General features: G+C 38.5%; 1 protein-coding gene across 3 annotated transcripts in view; it reads left to right on the forward strand.

Moving 5' to 3' along the window:
- Positions 1-20,827, forward strand: part of NUDCD1 (NudC domain containing 1) — a 96,251-nt gene that overhangs the window by 9,304 nt on the left and 66,120 nt on the right. For all 3 annotated transcript variants that reach the window (XM_079902426.1, XM_079902428.1, XM_079902427.1), the window contains exon 2: positions 2,701-2,855. In XM_079902426.1, the coding sequence (XP_079758552.1) occupies positions 2,701-2,855 (155 nt within the window). The remainder of the gene's footprint in view (positions 1-2,700; positions 2,856-20,827) is intronic.

Here is a 20,827-nt window from a genome sequence, read left to right on the forward strand (position 1 = left end):
AGTGGTGCTAGAAAAACAAGAATTAATGATTGTTTCCCTTCTAATCAGTGAATATGTATTTTTACTTCCTTATAAAATAAACACTTCCTGAGTCATGTAATAATTTCCTCAGCCTCTATCAAATCCATCACAAAGTTATAATGATTTAACCTCTGATAGGTCTCCAAATTTCAACCATCCTTTACCTGGATGACTGCAGTAGCTTCCTGGTGGATCTTCCTGGGCTTACTTTACTTTGCTCTGGTGTGTTTTCCATAGGTAGTTATAAGTAACCTTTTTTTAATTTTTTAATTTTTGGCTGCGTTGGGTCTTCGTTGCTGCGCGTGGGCTTTCTCTAGTTGTGGCAAGCGGGGACTACTCTTCATTGCGGCGCGTGGGCTTCTAATTGCAGTGGCTTCTCTTGTTGCAGAGCATGGGCTCTAGGCACGCGGGCTTCAGTAGTTGTGGCATGCAGGCTCAGTAGTTGTGGCTCGCGGGCTGTAGAGCACAGGCTCAGTAGTTGTGGCGTGTGGGCTTAGTTGCTCCGCGGCATGTGGGATCTTCCTGGACCAGGGCTCGAACCCGTGTCCCCTGCACTGGCAGGTGGATTCTTAACCACTGCGCCACCAGGGAAGTCCCTATAAGCAACCTTTTATACATTCGAATCTGGACTTTACTCTCCCGCTTAAAAGTTCTTAAATGAGCTCTTATTACATTGAGTTTATCAACAATGATAAATAAAGGCAAGGCCTTTTGTGATCCAGCTTCTGCCCAGTTCTCTAGCTTTATTCATCTGTTGCCTTTCCTTGTGCAGTTCTCCATGTTGCTCTGTATTTCAGCCAGTCTGGCTGACTTTTAGTTTTTTGAACACAAGTGTTTCCTTCTACTTTCGCCTGCTCTCATTTTGCCTGTGATAAGTAGTTTGTGTGTGTGTGTGTGTGTGTGTGTGTGTGTGTGTGTGTGTGTGTGTAGGGATGTTTCTTAAGTTAACTCTACCTTGTCCTTTGTAGCTTGGCTCAAATTTTTTAAAGCCTTCTTTAATCTCCCCAAGTAGATCAGCTTCCAGTGTTATTTGTTCTCACAGTATCCAATAATTTTCCTTTATAACATTTATTACAGTTTAATTATATATTTATTTATTTGACTAACGTCCATTTCCCCACTGGATCATAAGTGTTAAGAAGGTAGATTCTGTGCTCTTTTCTCATCATTGTATCATTTGTGCCTATTAAAATATTTGCTAAATAAATGAATGAATAAATGTAAGTCAGCCAGGCCTCAAGGCAGGTAATAGAAGTACGAACAGGTGAGCATTTGGGGAAAAAAGATGAAAATACTTGCAATCAGAATACAGTAAGGTGAGCTTCATAATTAAGGTAAAATATTGGCCCAGCATAGTCTACTTATGTATCTCCTGTTGGAGCAGAAATTAATTCTAGGTCACTGGTAGCCCTGAACTATAAGTTTCTCTCTACATAGAAGGGAAGGAGGAGTGGGAGGCAGAGATCAGGCTTGGCAGATTTAAAATTACGGAAGCAGGACTTCCCTGGTGGCGCACTGGTTAAGAATCTGCCAGGGTTTGAGCCCTGGTCCAGGAAGATCCCACATGCCACGGAGCAACTAAGCCCGTGCGCCACGACTACTAAGCCCATGCGCCACGACTACTGAGCCCGCATGCCACAACTACTGAGGCCTGCGCGCCTAGAGCCCGTGCTCTGCAACAAGAGAAGCCACTGCAGTGAGAAGCCCGTGCACCGCCACGAAGAGTAGCCCCCGCTCACCACAACTAGAGAAAGCCCGTGCGCAGCAACGAAGACCCAATGCAGCCAAAAATAAAATAAATAAGCAAATAAATAAATAAAAAGGAAACATAAAATTATGGAAGCAGCTAAGAGAGTAGATCTTAAAAGTTCTTATAACTAGAAGAACAGTTGTAACTATGAGGTGATGTCTGTGTTAAGTAAACTTATTTTGATGATCATTTCACAATAAATACATATATCAAATCATTATGTTGTGTACCTTAAACTTATACAATGTCATATGCCAACTACATCTCACTAAAGCTAGAACAAGGTAAAATAAAGTTATGGAAGCTTCCAGTGCCCTAGTGGAAAAAACACTGTTCTTTAAATAAGAAACCTTGTTTCTGTTCCAGATATGATCACTGTTTTGTTCTGTACTCTTGGGAAAGATGTAGTATAGCATTAGAGAAGTCACCATTTGCACTTACATTTATTTCCATAATTATTTTATGGGATAATAAAAACATTCTCTTTATTTCTTAATGTGTGGTAAAAAATGAATGAGGTGATAGAGGTAGAGCATTTTAAAAAGCACACACTTTATAAAGTGTACTTAATATTTGCCCAGAAAACAGGAAATCTTTCAATTTTATGATTTCTCTGTTCTTTTTATTTATAATTACAAGGAAGAGGTACCTAAAAGAAAAGAGTGTGGTATGAAGAGCTCTATCTCCTCTGGCCACTGTATTCTGAGTTCTGTAAGGGCAGGGGCCTTGTCAGTTTTACTCTCTGTTTATCCTCTACGCACAGTGCCTAGTAGGGGCCCAGAAATTGTTTTTGAAATGAAAAATGTAGTGAATTGTCCTGAGGCCTTGGTAATTAGTATTCTGTGATTTTTTTGCGTTGTTGGCATTCTGCAGAAAAGAACAATCTGAGGCAGAACTCTTGATGTTTGTTTATTTTTCTTATATTTCAGCTGTGGCAGAAGTAAAACTTCGAGATGATCAGTATACACTGGAACACATGCATGCTTTTGGAATGTATAATTACCTACACTGTGATTCATGGTATCAAGACAGTGTCTACTATGTTGATAACCTTGGAAGAATTATGAATTTAACAGTGATGCTGGTAAGAAAAAAATTTGTAATACTAGGATTTTCCAATAAATTTGTTACTTAATTTTCCCTTTTCATCTAATGTCTAGAGAATTGAGGTACACATACCTTTAATATATGGAATCCTATCATCAGTTTATGTAAGACTTCATTTTGTTTAATTCAATTTTAATTTTTCCCCTTATTCCTGTTACTTAAATTTACTTATTCCCCTACACTCCTACCAATAGGCAACTACTCTGATGTGTTGTATATCTCAATATTGATGTAACTGCTTTTTCTATGTGAGTAGCTAATCCTATGACAGTGGATTTATCTGTTTTTTCCTTTTAGTTAATTTTTGCTTTATGTATTTTTAAGTATGTTAATTGGGTGCAGACATTTTATCAATAGGATTGTTCTGTCTGTTATGCAATGTCCTTATAACATTATAAAATATCCCTCTTTATCTCTGGGCTCTGGGAATAATTTGTCTTGAAGTCTTCTGATATTAATATAGCTGTCCTGGCTTTTTTTGTTTGTTTGTTTAATTAGTATTTGTCTTTTTCTTTCCGTTTTCTTTGAATTTGTCAGTGTTGTTATTTTTAAAGTGTGTCTCTTGTAAAGAGCATATAGTTGGGTCTTGTTTTTTATCCAGAATGACAATCTTTGTCCTTTAATTGGCTTAGTACATTTATATTTAATGTCATTACTGATATGGCTGGGTTTATGTTACCATTTGCTAATTCTTTCCATTTTGTCCCATCTGCTCTTTGTTCCTTTGTGTCTCTCTTCCTATCTGTTTTTTTAATTCATCACAGTTTTTCTTTTTAAAAATTTTCTTTCTTAAAATTCCACTTAATTTTCTCTTTTAGCTTTTTATTTAAACCTGTTTGTATTGTTATTATTTTTAATGGTTAATGTAGAGATTGTAGTACTCATCCTTAATTTATCCTACTTTGCCTCCAATTAATGTTATTCCACTTTTAAAAAAATGTAAAAATCTTATGATATTATAATTCCTTTTACTTTTCCATCCTCTGAGCTATTGTCATACATTTTATACTTCTTCATATGTTGTAAGCTTCACAATACATTGTTAATGTATTTGCTTTAAGTAATCAGTGGTCTGTCAGTAGCTTCCTGACTACTCTGCTCCTTTCAGCTTTCCTTTGTGTTGCATCTACAGAATAATCTATCCAGTTTGCTTGTTTAATCTTATTACTTCTCATTTAAATTCCTTAAATATTTCCTTTATGACAAAATCCACACTTATTAATGTGATTTTAGAATAGATAATGCATTCATGTGATTTAAAAAACAAGAAATTTAAAAAGGTATTTAGTAAAGTCTCTCTGACCCCAGTTTTATCTGTCCTGTGTTCAGTACCCCTTTTCCCTCTGTAACTTCTTCTTATTAGTTTCTTGTATATTCTTCCAGAGGTGGGGTTTTTTGTGTGTGTGTGTTTGTTTGATTTTGATTTTCCTGGCAAGTATAAGCATAAAGTGATGTATTTGTTTAAAAAATACAAACTCCTCACCTTGGCAAATGCAGCTTATAATGCCCTTTTCTCCAGCCTTGTCCTTCACCACTTTGTACACTACATTCTAACAATACTAAACTCTTGCAGTTACTGAAACATGCTCTGTATCCTTTTCCCTCCAGCCCTTTTCCCACATAATTTACTCTACCTGAAACATTCTCTCTTACTTGTGTGTCAGGTTGCTTCCCAGTCTTCACTTGAGTTTCAGCTAACTATTTCATCTAGGAGGCTTGATGACGTCCTCCCTTTGTTCCCCCAGGGATATTCAAACCATTGGCTCTCAGATCTGCATGGACTTTGAATTCCTGCTAGGCCAGGGGTTGGCAAACTTCTTCTGCACGGGGCCAGATAATAAATGTTACAGGGTTTATGGACCAGTCTTATGTCACAGGTGCTCAGTTTTGCTGTAGTAATGTGAAAACAGCAGTTCACGATATGTAAACAGTGATTGTGGCTGTGTTCCAGTAAAACTTCATTTGCAAAACCAACAGGCTAATTTGGCTCATGGGCTATAGTTTGCCAACACTTGGTCTAGGCTGTGGGTCTTTCTTATATTTCTGTAATCCTAGCAGCCAGCAGAAGGCTTAATCAGTATGTTTATACAATGGATAACAGTTGTTTAAAGCTTGTTCTTACTCTTTGGAGTTGGCTTTTCATTCTTTTTTTTTTTTTTCCCCTTTGTGGTACGCGGGCCTCTCACTGTTGTGGCCTCTCCCGTTGCGGAGCACAGGCTCCGGACGCACAGGCTCAGCGGCCATGGCTCACGGGCCTAGCCGCTCCGCGGCATGTGGGATCTTTCCGGACCGGGGCACGAACCTGTGTCCCCTGCATCGGCAGGTGGACTCTCAACCACTGCGCCACCAGGGAAGCCCGGCTTTACATTCTTGATAGGATCTTTTTATTCTTCAGGTACAAGTATGAGTCTGGTTTGTTGAGATAATTTTACTGAATAAGAAAGATTTATTTTTCTTCAACAAACATGTATTGAATACTGCTGCATGCTTTGTAGCCACACACACAAATAAACTGATAATGTCACAGCGGAAGTAAGGATAAGATGCAGAAGTAGTATGGAAGAGGAAATAGTTTACTACTATGCATGGCTAGGAGAGGGATGTGGATAGGGTCACATTTTAGAGCCAGAAGTTTGGTTTTATCAGTTCACTCATTGATAATCATGATTTGGGATACTAATTCCAACTTAAATCAAAAGATTGGAAATCTAGAATTAAAGTTCATGACTGCATTTGCAATACTGTAGATAAGCAGTGTGGACTGGTTAGTATATTTTTCTTCTATTGCAGAGTTTCCATAGAAAATAAAATTATTTTATTTATTTATTTATTTTGAGGAGACTATTTACAGCTTTCTTTTTTTAAAATTTTTTAATTTAATTTTATTTACTTTTTATACAGCAGGTTCTTATTACTCATCAGTTTTATACACATCAGTGTATACATGTCAGTCCCAATCGCCCAATTCATTACCCCCCCAACCCCACCCCCATCCCCCTGCGGCTTCCCCCCTTGGTGTCCATACGTTTATTCTCTATATCTGTGTCTCAACTTCTGCCCTGCAAACCACTTCATCTGTACCATTTTTCTAGGTTCCACATACATGCATTAATATATGATATTTGTTTTTCTCTTTCTGACTTGCTTCACTCTGTATGACGGTCTCTAGATCCATCCACGTCTCAACAAATGACCCAATTTTGTTCCTTTTTATGGCTGAGTAATATTCCATAGTATATATATACCACATCTTCTTTATCCATTCGTCTGTCGATGGGCATTTAGGTTGCTTCCATGACCTGGCTATTGTAAATAGTGCTGCAATGAACATTGGGGTACATGTGTCTTTTCGAATTATGGTTTTATCAGGGTATATGCCTAGTAGTGGGGTTGCTGGATCATATGGTAATTCTATTTTTAGTTTTTTAAGGAACTTCCATACTGTTCTCCATAGTGGCTGTGTCAGTTTACATTCCCACCAACACTACAAGAGGGTTCCCTTTTCTCCACACCCTCTCCAGCATTTGTTGTTTGTAGATTTTCTGATGATGCCCATTCTAACTGGTGTGAGCTGATACCTCATTGTAGTTTTGATTTGCATTTCTCTAATAATTAGTGATGTTGAGCAGCTTTTCATGTGCTTCTTGGCCATCTGTATGTCTTCTTTGGAGAAATGTCTGTTTAGGTCTTCTGCCAATTTTTGGATTGGGTGGTTTGTTTCTTTAAAATTGAGCTGCATGAGCTGTTTATATATTTTGGAGATTAATCCTTTGTCCGTTGATTCGTTTGCAAGTATTTTCTCCCATTCTGTGGGTTGTATTTTTGTCTTGTTTATGGTTTCCTTTGCTGTGCAAAAGCTTTGAAGTTTCATTAGGTCCCATTTGTTTATTTTTGTTTTTATTTCCGTTACTTTAGGAGGCGGATCCAAAAAGATCTTGCTGTGATTTATGTCAAAGAGTGTTCTTCCTATGTTTTCCTCTAAGAGTTTTAGAGCGTCGGTCTTACATTTAGGCCTCTGATCGATTTTGAGTCTATTTTTGTGTATGGTGTTAGGGACTGTCCTAATTTCATTCTTTTACATGTAGCTGTCCAGTTTTCGCAGCACCACTTATTGAAGAGACTGTCTTTTCTCCCTTGTATATCCTTGCCTCCTTTGTCTTAGATTAGTTGACCATAGGTGTGTGGGTTTATCTCTGGGCTTTCTATCTTGTTCCATTGATCTATGTTTCTGTTTTTGTGCTAGTACCATATTGTCTTGATTACTGCCTTGATTACTTGATTACTGTATTACTTGATTACTATATTACTTTGTAATATAGTCTGAAGTCAGGGAGTCTGATTCTTCCAGCTCCGTTTTTTTCCCTCAAGAATGCTTTGGCTATTCAGGGTCTTTTGTGTTTCCATATAAATTTTAAGATGTTTTGTTCTAGTTCTGTAAAAAATGCTATTGGTAATTTGATAGGGATTGCATTGAATTTGTAGATTGCTTTGGGTAGTATAGTCATTTTCACAGTATTGATTCTTCCAATCCAAGAACATGGTATATCTCTCCATCTGTTGGTATCATGTTTAATTTCTTTCATCAGTGTTTATAGTTTTCTGCATACAGGTCTTCTGTCTCCCTAGGTAAGTTTATTCTTATGTATTTTAATTTTTTTGTTGCAATGGTAAATGGGAGTGTTTCCTTAATTTCCCTTTCAGATTTTTCATCATTAGTGTATAGGAATGCAAGAGATTTCTGTGCATTAATTTTGTATCCTGCTACTTTACCAAATTCATTGATTAGCTCTAGTAGTTTTCTGGTGGCATCTTTAGGATTCTCTATATATAGTATCATGTCATCTGCAAACAGTGACAGTTTTACTTCTTCTTTTCCAATTTTATTCCTTTTATTTATTTTTCTTCTCTGATTGCCATGGCTAGGACTTCCACAACTATGTTGAATAATAGTGGTGAGAGTGGACATCCTTGTCTTGTTCCTGATCATAGAGGAAATGCTTTCAGTTTTTCACCATTGAGAATGATGTTTGCTGTGGGTTTGTCGTATATGGCCTTTATTATGTTGAGGTACGTTCCCTCTGTGCCCATTTTCTGGAGAGTTTTTATCATAAATGGGTGTTGAATTTTGTCAAAAGCTTTTCTCTGCATTCATTGAGATGATTATATGGTTTTTCTTCTTCAATTTGTTGATATGGTGTATCACATTGATTGATTTCCGTATATTGAAGAATCCTTGCATCCCTGGGATAAATTCCACTTTGTCATGGTGTATGATCTTTTTTTTTTTTTTTTTTTTTGTATGATCCTTTTAATGTGTTGTTGAATTCTGTTTGCTAGTCTTTTGTTGATGATTTTTGCATCTATATTCATCAGTGATACTGGTCCGTAAATTTCTTTTTTTGTAGTAAATATTCTGGTTTTGGTATCAGGGTGATGGTGGCCTCATAGAATGTGTTTGGGAGTGTTCCTTCCTCTGCAATTTTTTTGATGAGTTTGAGAAGGATGGGTGTTAGCTCTTCTCTAAATGTTTGATAGAATTCACCTGTGAAGCCATTGTTTGTTGGAAGATTTTTAATCACAGTTAATTTCATTACTTGTGATTGGTCTGTTCATATTTTCTATTTCTTCCTGGTTCAGTCTTGGAAGGTTATACCTTTCTAAGAATTTGTCCCTTTCTTCCAGGTTGTCCATTTTATTGGCATAGAGTTGCTTGTAGTAGTCTCTTAGTATGCTTTGTATTTTGACGGTGTCTGTTGTAAGTTCTCCTTTTTCATTTCTAATCTTACTGATTTGAGTCCTCTCCCTCTTTTTCTTGATGAGTCTGGCTAATGGTTTATCAATTTTGTTTATTTTCTCAAAGAACTTTAGTTCTTTGAGAAAATAAAGCTTTTAGTTTTATTGATCTTTGCTATTGTTTTGTTTCTATTTCATTTATTTCTGCTCTGATCTTTATGATTTCTTTCCTTCTGCTAACTTTGGGTTTTGTTTGTTCTTCTTTCTCTAGTTTCTTTAGGTGTAAGTTTAGATTGTTTATCTGAATTTTTTCTTGTTTCTTGAGGTAGGCTTGTATAGCTATAAACTTCCCTCTTAGAACTCCTTTTGCTGCATCCCATAGGTTTTGGATCGTCGTGTTTTCATTGTCATTTGTCTCTAGGTATGTTTTTTTTTTTTTTTTTGCGGTACGCGGGCCTCTCACTGTTGTGGCCTCTCCCGTTGCGGAGCACAGGCTCCGGACGCGCAGGCTCAGCGGCCATGGCTCACGGGCCCAGCCGCTCCGCGGAACGTGGGATCTTCCCGGACCGGGGTACGAACCCGTGTCCCCTGCATCGGCAGGCGCACTCTCAACCACTGCGCCACCAGGGAAGCCCCTCTAGGTATGTTTTGATTTCCTCTTTGATTTCTTCAGTGATCCTGTTGGTTATTTAGTAACATATTGTTTAGCCTCCACGTCTTTGTGTTTTTTACCATTTTTTCCCTGTAATTCATTTCTAATCTTGTAGAGCTGTGGTCAGAAAAGATGCTTGATATGATTTCAATTTTCTTAAATTTACTGAGGCTTGATTTGTGACCCAAGATGTGATCTATCCTGGAGAACGTTCCGTGCACACTTGAGAAGAAAGTGTAATCTGCTGTTTTTGGATGGAATGTCCTATAAATATCAATTAAATCTATGTGGTCTCTTGTGTCATTTAAAGTTTCTGTTTTCTTATTTATTTTCATTTTGGATGATCTGTTCATTGATGTAAGTGAGGTGTTAAAGTCCCCCACTATTATTGTGTTATTGTCGATTTCCTTTTATAGCTGTTAGCAGTTGCCTTATGTATTGAGGTGCTCCTATGTTGGGTGCATATATATTTATAATTGTTACATCTTCTTGGATTGATCCCTTGATCATTATGTAGTGTCCTTCCTTGTCTCTTGTAACATTCTTTATTTTAAAGTGTATTTTATCTGATATGAGAATTGCTACTCCAGCTTTCTTTTGATTTCCATTTGCATGGAATATCTTTTTCCATTCCCTCACTTTCAGTCTGTAGGTGTCCCTAGGTCTGAAGTGGGTCTCTTGTAGACAGCATCTATATGGGTCTTGTTTTTGTATCCATTCAGCAAGCTTGTGTCTTTTGGTTGGAGCATTTAATCCATTTATGTTTAAGGTAATTATCGATATGTATGTTCCTATGACCATGTTCTTAATTGTTTTGAGTTTGTTTTTGTAGGTTCTTTTCTTCTCTTGTGTTTCCCACTTAGAGAAGTTCCTTTATCATTTGTTGTAGAGCTGGTTTAGTGGTGCCGAATTCTCTTAGCTTTTGCTTGTCTGTAAAGCTTTTGATTTCTCCATCAAATCTGAATGAGATCCTTGTAGAGTAATCTTGGTTGTAGGTTCTTTCCTTTCATCACCTTAAGTATATCATGCCACTCCCTTGTGGCTTGTAGAGTTTCTGCTGAAAAATCAGCTGTTGACCTTATGGGAGTTCCCTTATATGTTATTTGTCGTTTTTCCCTTGCTGCTTTCAGTAATTTTTCTTTGTCTTTAATTTTTGCCAATTTGATTACTGTGTGTCTTGGTGTGTTTCTCCTTGGGTTTATCCTGTATGGGACTCGCTGTGCTTCCTGGACTTGGGTGGCTATTTCTTTTCCCCTGTTAGGGAAGTTTTCGACTATAATCTCTTCAAATATTTTCTCAGGTCCTCTCTCTCTCTTCTCCTTCTGGGACCCCTATAATGCGAATGTTGTTGCGTTTAATGTTGTCCCAGAGGTCTTTTAGGCTGTCTTCATTTCTTTTCATTCTTTTTTCTTTATTCTGTTCCGCAGCAGTGTATTCCACCCTTCTGTCTGCCAGGTCACTTATCCGTTCTTCTGCCTCAGTTACTCTGCTATTGATTCCTTCTAGTGTAGTTTTCATTTCAGTTATTGTATTGTTCATCTCTGTTTCTTTGTTCTTTAATTCTTCTAGGTCTTTGTTAAACATTTCTTGCATGTTCTCGATCTTTGCCTCCAGCCCTTTTCTGAGGTCCTGGATCATCTTCACTATCTTTATTCTGAATTCTTTTTCTGGAAGGTTGCCTATCTCCACTTCATTTAGTTGTTTTTCTGGGGTTTTATCTTGTTACTTCATCTGGTACATAGCCCTCTGCCTTTTCACATTGTTTGTCTTTCTGTGAATGTGGTTTTTGTTCCACAGGCTGCATGATTATAGTTCTTGCTTCTGCTGTCTGCCCTCTGGTGGGTGAGGCTATCTCAAAATAATTTTATTTGATAGCTTACTTGACATGAATCAGAGCAAAGACTAATATGTCTTTGATTCCTTTTCCTGTCCTATTGTCTAGCTTCTGTGGACACCTTAGAATAATTTGTTATAGTTCCTTATTTGGTTTAGTCTCTATTTGCCTGTCTGTTGACTCATTAAAGACACTAAATACACACACACTCTATATACACTATACACTGGATAGTGTATGCACACAGCCAGATGCCCTATAGACATACATGTGTGCTATATTGCCCATACATGATCATACACATCCATACTCTGCATATGCATAGTTAGTATTTTATTGTGTGTTTTAAATTTAAGGGATTTTACTTTTTTTTTAAGATTCCGTTATATTTTGGTTAGAAAGACAAATCTAAAATCTGGATATTCTTTAAGAATATTTACTTATGGAGCCTAACTCAGTCACATAGTCTAATTTAATACTATTCATTCAACATTCAAAATGTTTATTGAATACTTGCTATATGTTATGCATTATTGTAGGCACTGGGAATTCTGCAGTATACAAAGTAAAGTCTCTTCCAGCTTATTAATTTACAGTAGAATATGAACAGCTTCCTTCCCTCTCTTCCCCAATTTGAACTTAACATTGAAATAACAACCTCTTTTGTATGTTTGTACATGTTCAAAGCAATGTACATCTTCCTAATTATAGTGTACATTTAAATTTGTTTAGTTTCCTGGTAAAATTGGAAAGTTGTGGTTTTTTTTCCTCTTCGAAAGCAATAAGGAAACTATAATTTAGAACGCATGACTTCTGGGAAAGTTTCTAAAAGGTGCATTCTTTCCTAGTTCTCAGTTGTCATTCTCATCCCTGAATTCTTTTAGCACTTCATATGTATTCTCTTTTTAGCAATTGGATTACAAAGTCCTTGAATTATTTAGTCAAAAAGATATAATACCCACTCTAAAAATAGTTTATTAGACCCTCTATCAAAAAGACCTACCATATACCTATATATACCTTTTTTGTTTTTTTCCCCAACTGTTAAGTGACAACTGTATGTTTGAGTGAGAATCCCCTGACCTGAATGTTAGTTTTTGTAAGTTATATCTCCTGGGCTGGCAGGTGTCCTCAGAGAGGAGTCCTCTGGTTTCTTGTCTGAGAAGCATTAAGGCCTGATTTTGGCTTTCTGGGATCCAAAGGAAAGAAAAGAGCTTGTAGTCTCATCTTTTAATATGTGGGGATTTGCTAATTCCTCTGTTTTCTTTCATTGGTGTCCTTTACCCCTGTGCTTAGCTAGGCCTGATGGCCAGAGTCAGTCTAGTTAAAACTTTCATTAGAGAAATCTCCAGTGTTTTGCTAGAGTGGGTAGTTTGTTTTGTTGGGGAGAATTGGCTTTTTTTTTTTTTTTTACCCAAGAACATGGTATGTCCTTTCATTTATTTAGATCTTCTTTTATGTCCTTAAGTAAGAGTTTTATAGTTTTCCCTTGATCTTATGCTTATTAAGTTTATTCTTGAATATTTTATGGTTTCTGCCTCTCATTAATATAGTTTTTTGTTTTCTTTCCTAGATGCTTATTGATAAACACAATTTGTTGTATAAACAGTCACCTTATTTGACAATTGAGTAATTTTTACCTACTCCCATTTAGGTTTTCAAAGTACATAGACAGTTCCATCCTTAGCAAAAGGAAATGGTTTTATCTCTCCTTTTCCAGTATTTATGAAAGTAGAAATAAAATTCCTGCGTCATTTTATTTTTGTCTTATTGAGGTTAGTAGACAGAACCTCTGAGACAATGTTGAATAATAATGTGGACTGCAAGTATCCCTGTTTAGCTTTTGATTTTAATTGTAATGGCTTTTAAATTAAGAGAATACTTATTGTCAGTTTTAGATAAATAGCTTTTATTGTTCTAAAGTTGCTTCTTTGAGTTTCTGTTTCTTTTTTGGAGTATAATTGCTTTACAATGGTATGTTAGTTTCAGCTTCACAACAAAATGAATCAGTTATGTATATACATATATTCCCATATCTCTTCCCGCTTGCGTCTCCCTCCCTCCCACCCTCCCTATCCCACCCCTCCAGGCAGTCACAAAGCAACGAGCTGATCTCCCTGTGCTATGCGGCTGCTTCCCCCTAGCTATCTACCTTACGTTTGGTAGTGTATATATGTCCATGCCTCTTTATCGCTTTGTCACCGTTTACCCTTCCCCCTCCCCATAGTCTCAAGTCCATTCTCTAGTAAGTCTGTGTCTTTATTCCTGTTTCACCCCTAGGTTTTTCATGACTTTTTTTTTTTTTTAAATTCCATATATATGTGTTAGCATACGGTATTTGTCTCTCTCTTTCTGACTTACTTCACTCTGTATGACAGACTCTAGGTCTATCCACCTCATTACAAATAGCTCAATTTCGTCTCTTTTTATGGCTGAGTAATATTCCATTGTATATATGTGCCACATCTTCTTTATCCATTCATCCGATGATGGACACTTAGGTTGTTTCCATCTCTGGGCTATTGTAAATAGAGCTGCAATGAACATTTTGGTACATGACTCTTTTTGAATTATGGTTTTCTCAGGGTATATGCCCAGTAGTGGGATTGCTGGGTCATATGGTAGTTCTATTTGTAGCTTTTTAAGGAACCTCCATACTGTTCTCAACAGTGGCTGTATCAATTTACATTCCCACCAACAGTGCAAGAGGGTTCCCTTTTCTCCACACCCTCTCCAGCATTTATTGTTTCTAGATTTTTTGATGATGGCCATTCTGACTGGTGTGAGATGATATCTCATTGTAGTTTTGATTTGCATTTCTCTAATGATTAGTGATGTTGAGCATGCTTTCATGTGTTTGTTGGCACTCTGTATATCTTCTTTGGAGAAATGTCTATTTAGGTCTTCTGCCCATTTTTGGATTGGGTTGTTTGTTTTTCTGTTATTAAGCTGCATGAGCTGCTTATAAATTTTGGAGATTAATCCTTTGTCAGTTGCTTCATTTGCAAATATTTTCTCCCATTCTGAGGGTTGTCTTTTGGTCTTCTTTATGGTTTCCTTTGCTGCACAAAAGCTTTTAAGTTTCATTAGGTCCCATTTGTTTACTTTTGTTTTTATTTCCATTTCTCTAGGAGGTGGGTCAAAAAGGACCTTGCTGTGATTTATGTCATAGAGTGTTCTGCCTATGTTTTCCTCTAAGAGTTTGATAGTTTCTGGCCTTACATTTAGGTCTTTAATCCATTTTGAGCTTATTTTTGTGTGTGGTGTTAGGGAGTGATCTAATCTCATACTTTTACATGTAGCTGTCCAGTTTTCCCAGCACCACTTACTGAAGAGGCTGTCCTTTCTCCACTGTACATTTCTGCCTCCTTTATCAAAGATAAGGTGACCATATGTGCGTGGGTTTATCTCTGGGCTTTCTATCCTGTTCCATTGATCTATCTTTCTGTTTTTGTGCCAGTACCATACCGTCTTGATAACTGTAGCTTTGTAGTATAGTCTGAAGCCAGGGAGCCTGATTCCTCCAGTTCCTTCTTTCGTTCTCAAGATTGCTTTGGCTATTCGGGGTCTTTTGTGTTTCCATACAAATTGCAAAAGTTTTTGTTCTAGTTCTGTGAAAAATGCCAGTGGTAGTTTGATAGGGATTGCATTGAATCTATAGATTGCTTTGGGTAGTAGAGTCATTTTCACATTGTTGATTCTTCCAATCCAAGAACATGGTATATCTCTCCATATATTTGTATCATCTTTAATTTCTTTCATCAGTGTCTTACAATTTTCTGCATACAGATCTTTTGTCTCCTTAGGTAGGTTTATTCCTAGATATTTTATTCTTTTTGTTGCAATGGTAAATGGGAGTGTTTTCTTGATTTCACTTTCAGATTTTTCATCATTAGTATATAGGAATGCCAGAGATTTCTGTGCATTAATTTTGTATCCTGCCACTTTACCAAATTCATTGATTAGCTCTAGTAGTTTTCTGGTAGCATCTTTAGGGTTCTCTATGTATAGGATCATGTCATCTGCAAACAGTGACAGCTTTACTTCTTCTTTTCCGATTTGGATTCCTTTTATTTCCTTTTCTTCTCTGATTGCTGTGGCTAAAACTTCCAAAACTATGTTGACTAAGAGTGGTGAGAGTGGGCAACCTTGTCTTGTTCCTGATCTTAGTGGAAATGCTTTCAGTTTTTCACCATTGAGGATGATGTTTGCTGTGGGCTTGTCATATATGGCCTTTATTATGTTGAGGAAAGTTCCCTCTATGCCTACTTTCTGCAGGGTTTTTATCATAAATGGGTGTTGAATTTTGTCAAAAGCTTTCTCTGCATCTATTGAGATGATCATATGGTTTTTCTCCTTCAGTTTGTTAATATGGTTTATCACATTGATAGATTTGCGTATATTGAAGAATCCTTGCATTCCTGGAATAAACCCCACTTGATCATGGTGTATGATCCTTTTAATGTGCTGTTGGATTCTGTTTGCTAGTATTTTGTTGAGGATTTTTGCATCTATGTTCATCAGTGATATTGGCCTGTAGTTTTCTTTCTTTGTGACATCCTTGTCTGGTTTTGGTATCAAGGTGATGGTGGCCTCGTAGAAGGAATTTGGGAGTGTTCCTCCCTCTGCTATATTTTGGAAGAGTTTGAGAAGGATAGGTGTTAGCTCTTCTCTAAATGTTTGATAGAATTCGCCTGTGAAGCCATCTGGTCCTGGGCTTTTCTTTCTTGGAAGATTTTTAATCACAGTTTCAATTTCAGTGCTTGTGATTGGTCTGTTCATATTTTCTATTTCTTCCTGATTCAGTCTTGGCAGGTTGTGCATTTCTAAGAATTTGTCCATTTCTTCCAGATTGTCCATTTTATTGGCATAGAGTTGCTTGTAGTAATCTCTCATGATCTCTTTTATTTCTGCAGTGTCAGTTGTTACCTCTCCTTTTTCATTTCTAATTCTATTGATTTGAGTCTTCTCCCTTTTTTTCTTGATCAGTCTGGCTAGTGGTTTATCTATTTTGTTTATCTTCTCAAAGAACCAGCTTTTAGTTTTATTGATCTTTGCTATTGTTTCCTTCATTTCTTTTTCATTTATTTCTGATCTGATTTTTATGATTTCTTTCCTTCTGCTAGCTTTGGGGTTTTTTTGTTCTTCTTTCTCTAATTGCTTGAGGTGCAAGGTTAGGTTGTTTATTCGAGATGTTTCCTGCTTCTTAAGGTGGGCTTGTATTGCTATAAACTTCCCCCTTAGAACTGCTTTTGCTGCATCCCACAGGTTTTGGGTCGTTGTGTCTCCATTGTCATTTGTTTCTAGGTATTTTTTGATTTCCTCTTTGATTTCTTCAGTGATCACTTCATTATTAAGTAGTGTATTGTTTAGCCTCCATGTGTTTGTATTTTTTACAGATCTTTTCCTGTAATTGATATCTAGTCTCATGGCGTTGTGGTCAGAAAAGATACTTGATACAATTTCAATTTTCTTAAATTTACCAAGGCTTGATTTGTGACCCAAGATATGATCTATCCTGGAGAATGTTCCATGAGCACTTGAGAAAAATGTGTATTCTGTTGTTTTTGGATGGAGTGTCCTATAAATATCAATTAACTCCATCTCGTTTAATGTATCATTTAAAGCTTGTGTTTCCCTATTTATTTTCATTTTGGATGATCTGTCCGTTGGTGAAAGTGGGGTGTTAAAGTCCCCTACTATGAATGTGTTACTGTCGATTTCCCCTTTTATGGTTGTCAGTATTTGCCTTATGTATTGAGGTGCACCTATGTTGGGTGCATAAATATTTACAATTGTTATATCTTCCTCTTGGATCGATCCCTTGATCATTATGTAGTGTCCTTCTTTGTCTCTTCTAATAGTCTTTGTTTTAAAGTCTATTTTGTCTGATATGAGAATTGCTACTCCAGCTTTCTTTTGGTTTCCATTTGCATGGAATATCTTTTTCCATTCCCTCACTTTCAGTCTGTATGTGTCTCTAGGTCTGAAGTGGGTCTCTTGTAGACAGCAAATATATGGGTCTTGTTTTTGTATCCATGCAGCCAATCTGTGTCTTTTGGTGGGAGCATTTAGTCCATTTACATTTAAGGTAATTATCGATATGTGTGTTCCTATTCCCATTTTCTTAATTGTTTTGGGTTCGTTATTGTAGGTCCTTTCCTTCTTTTGTGTTTCTTGCCTAGAGAAGTTCCTTTAGCAGTTGTTGTAGAGCTGGTTTGGTGGTGCTGAAGTCTCTCAGCTTTTGCTTGTCTGTAAAGGTTTTAATTTCTCCATCAAATCTGAATGAGATCCTTGCTGGGTAGAGTAATCTTGGTTGCAGGTTTTTCTCCTTCAACACTTTCAATATGTCCTGCCACTCCCTTCTGGCTTGCAGAGTTTCTGCTGAAAGATCAGCTGTTAACCTTATGGGGATTCCCTTGTGTGTTATTTGTTGTTTTTCCCTTGCTGCTTTTAATATGTTTTCTTTGTATTTAATTTTTGACAGTTTGATTAATATGTGTCTTGGCGTATTTCTCCTTGGATTTATCCTGTATGGGACTCTCTGTGCTTCCTGGACTTGATTAACTATTTCCTTTCCCATATTAGGGAAGTTTTCAACTATAATCTCTTCAAATATTTTCTCAGTCCCTTTCTTTTTCTCTTCTTCTTCTGGAACCCCTATAATTCGAATGTTGGTGCGTTTAATGTTGTCCCAGAGGTCTCTGAGACTGTCCTCAGTTCTTTTCATTCTTTTTTCTTTATTCTGCTCTGCAGTAGTTATTTCCAGTGTTTTATCTTCCAGGTCACTTATCCGTTCTTCTGCCTCAGTTATTCTGCTATTGATCCCATCTAGAGTACTTTTAATTTCATTTATTGTGTTGTTCATCGTTGCTTGTTTCATCTTTAGTTCTTCTAGGTCCTTGTTAACTGATTCTTGCAATTTGTCCATTCTATTGTCCATTCTATCTCCAAGATTTTGGATTAACCTTACTATCATTATTCTGAATTCTTTTTCAGGTAGACTGCCTATTTCCTCTTCATTTGTTAGGTCTGGTGGGTTTTTATCTTGCTCCTTCATCTGCTGTGTGTTTTTCTGTCTTTTCATTTTGCTTATCTTACTGTGTTTGGGGTCTCCTTTTTTGCAGGCTGAAGGTTCATAGTTCCTGTTGTTTTTTGTGTCTGTCCCCAGTGGCTAAGGTTGGTTCAGTGGGTTGTGTAGGCTTCCTGGTGGAGGGTACTAGTGCCTGTGTTCTGGTGGATGAGGCTGGATCTTGTCTTTCTGGTGGGCAGGTCCACGTCTGGTGGTGTGTTTTGGGGTGTCTGTAGACTTATTATGATTTTGGGCAGCGTCTCTGCTAATGGGTGGGGTTGTGTTCCTGTCCTGCTAGTTGTTTGGCATAGGATGTCCAGCACTGTAGCTTGCTGCTCGTTGAGTGAAGCTGGGTGCTGGCGTTGAGATGGAGATCTCTCGGAGATTTTTGCTGTTTGATATTATGTGCAGCTGGGAGGCCTCTTGTGGACCAGTGTCCTGAAGTTGGCTGTCCCACCTCAGAGGCACAGCACTGACTCCTGGCTGCAGCACCAAGAGCCTTTCATCCACAGGGCTCCTTAATTTGGGATGATTCGTTGTCTATTCAGGTATTCCACAGATGCAGGGTATATCAAGTTGATTGTGGAGCTTTAATCCGCTGCTTCTGAGGCTTCTGGGAGAGATTTCCCTTTCTCTTCTTTGTTCTCACAGTTCCCAGGGGCTCAGCTTTGGATTTGGCCCCGCCTGTGCGTGTAGGTCACCGGAGGGCGTCTGTTCTTTGCTCAGACAGGACGGGGTTAAAGGAGCCGCTGATTCGGAGGCTCTGGCTCACCCAGGCCGGGGGGTAGGGAGGGTCACGGAGTGCGGGCGGGCCTGCAGCGGCAGAGGCCGGCGTGACGCTGCAGCCTGAGGCGCGCCGTGCGCTCTCCCGGGGGAGCCGTCCCTGGATCCCGGGACCCCGGCAGCAGCGGGCTGCACAGGCTCCCCGGAAGGGCGTGTGGCTAGTGACCTGCGTTCGCACACAGGCCTCCTGGCGGCGGCAGCAGCGGCCCTAGCGTCCCATGTCCGTCTCTGGGCTCCGCACTCTTAGCCGCGGCTCGCGCCCGTCCCTGGAGCTCTCTCAAGCAGCGTTCTTAATCCCCTCTCCTCGTGCACCAGGAAACAAAGAGGGACGTAAAAGTCTCTTGCCTCTTCGGCAGGTCCAGACCCCTCCCCGGACTCTCTCCCGGCCAGCCGCGGCGCACCAACGCCCCGCAGGCTGTGTTTACGCCGCCAACCTCAGTCCTCTCCCGGCGCTCCGACAAAAGCCGGAGCCTCAGCTCCCAGTCCCGCCCGCCCCAGCGGGCGAGCAGACAAGCCTCTCGGCTGGTGAGTGCCGGTCGGCCCGATCCTCTGCGCTGGAATCTGTCCGCTTTGCCCTCCGCACCCCTGTTGCTGTGCTCTCCTCCGCGGCCCCCAAGCTCCCCCACTCCGCCTCCCGAAGTCTCCACCCGCGAAGGGGCTTCCTAGTGTGTGGACACTTTTCCTCCTTCACAGCTCTCTCCCGCTGGTGCAGGACCCGTCCCTATCCTTTTGTCTCTGTTTAGTTTTTTCTTTTGCCCTAACCAGGTACGTGGGGGGTTCCTTGCCTTTTGGGAGGTCTGAGGTCTTCTGCCAGCGTTCAGTAGGTGCTCCGTAGGAGTTGTTCCACGCGTAGATGTATTTTTGGTGTATCTGTGGAGAGGAAGGTGATCTCCGCGTCTTACTCTTCCGCCATCTTCCCGGAAGTCTGAGTTTCTGTTTCTGTTTAATGTTTTTATTATGCCTGCTGAATTTTATTGCATGCCTTTTCAGAACCCACCTATTAATGATTGTGTGCCTTTTATTAATTTGTCAGTGTAGTGAATTAAATTGATATATTGTAGTTTTAAAATTAATTTCGTAATTCCTTAAGTTCCTGGAATAAATTATTTTTGATTAGAGTGTGTTATTCTTTTGATACATTATTGGTTTCTATTTGCTGACATTTGTAATATTTGTATTTGTTTTCACAAGTTATATTGGTGTTTGGTTTTGATTTTGTTGATATCTGTCAGATTTTGATTAAAGTTTTTTTCTGGCTTCCTTGAATTGGAGAGCTTTTTGGAACTGGAATAGTTTCAGATTGGAATAATCTGTTATTATTTTTCTGATCAGCAACAAAGGAAATTGACTTGCTCTTTGAACTGTGGTGGTGGCAGGTGGAGAGTATTGGCTGCTAGATATTCATTGACTTTTTTTAAAGCAGAAAACAGTTCTAAGATACATTTTATTGTCTGATTTTTTTTTTTTTTGAGTCAAAGGCACACATGCACAAATCCCAGAGAGGTTCTTTTCTTGTGGCTGATTTACAAAAATGACCATCCATGTTAATCTGGGCTAAACACTATTGTGGTCAAGATGAAGGCTGTAGGGCCCAAGAAAGGAAATCCACAAGTTGCTTGACCGTTAGGTTTGTCAGGAGCCAGCAGGTGGCAGCAGCTCAACACACAGGTTTATAGAGGCATTACACTTCTAAGTCAGTCTAACTTGTGGTTTACAATTGTTAATTTTAGAGAAATGTCAATTGGGAGGAAGTACAGTTAGGAAGTAGAAAATTCCTTAGGAAAGAAAAATAAATTGTGTTTTAAAATTTGGTTCTTTATTATTTTGTCATTTTATTATGATATTAGGGCTTATTTTAAAGTAATGTGTTCTGTT

This window comes from Stenella coeruleoalba (assembly GCF_951394435.1).
Source record: "Stenella coeruleoalba genome assembly, chromosome: 17".
NCBI classification, from domain to species: domain Eukaryota; kingdom Metazoa; phylum Chordata; class Mammalia; order Artiodactyla; family Delphinidae; genus Stenella; species Stenella coeruleoalba.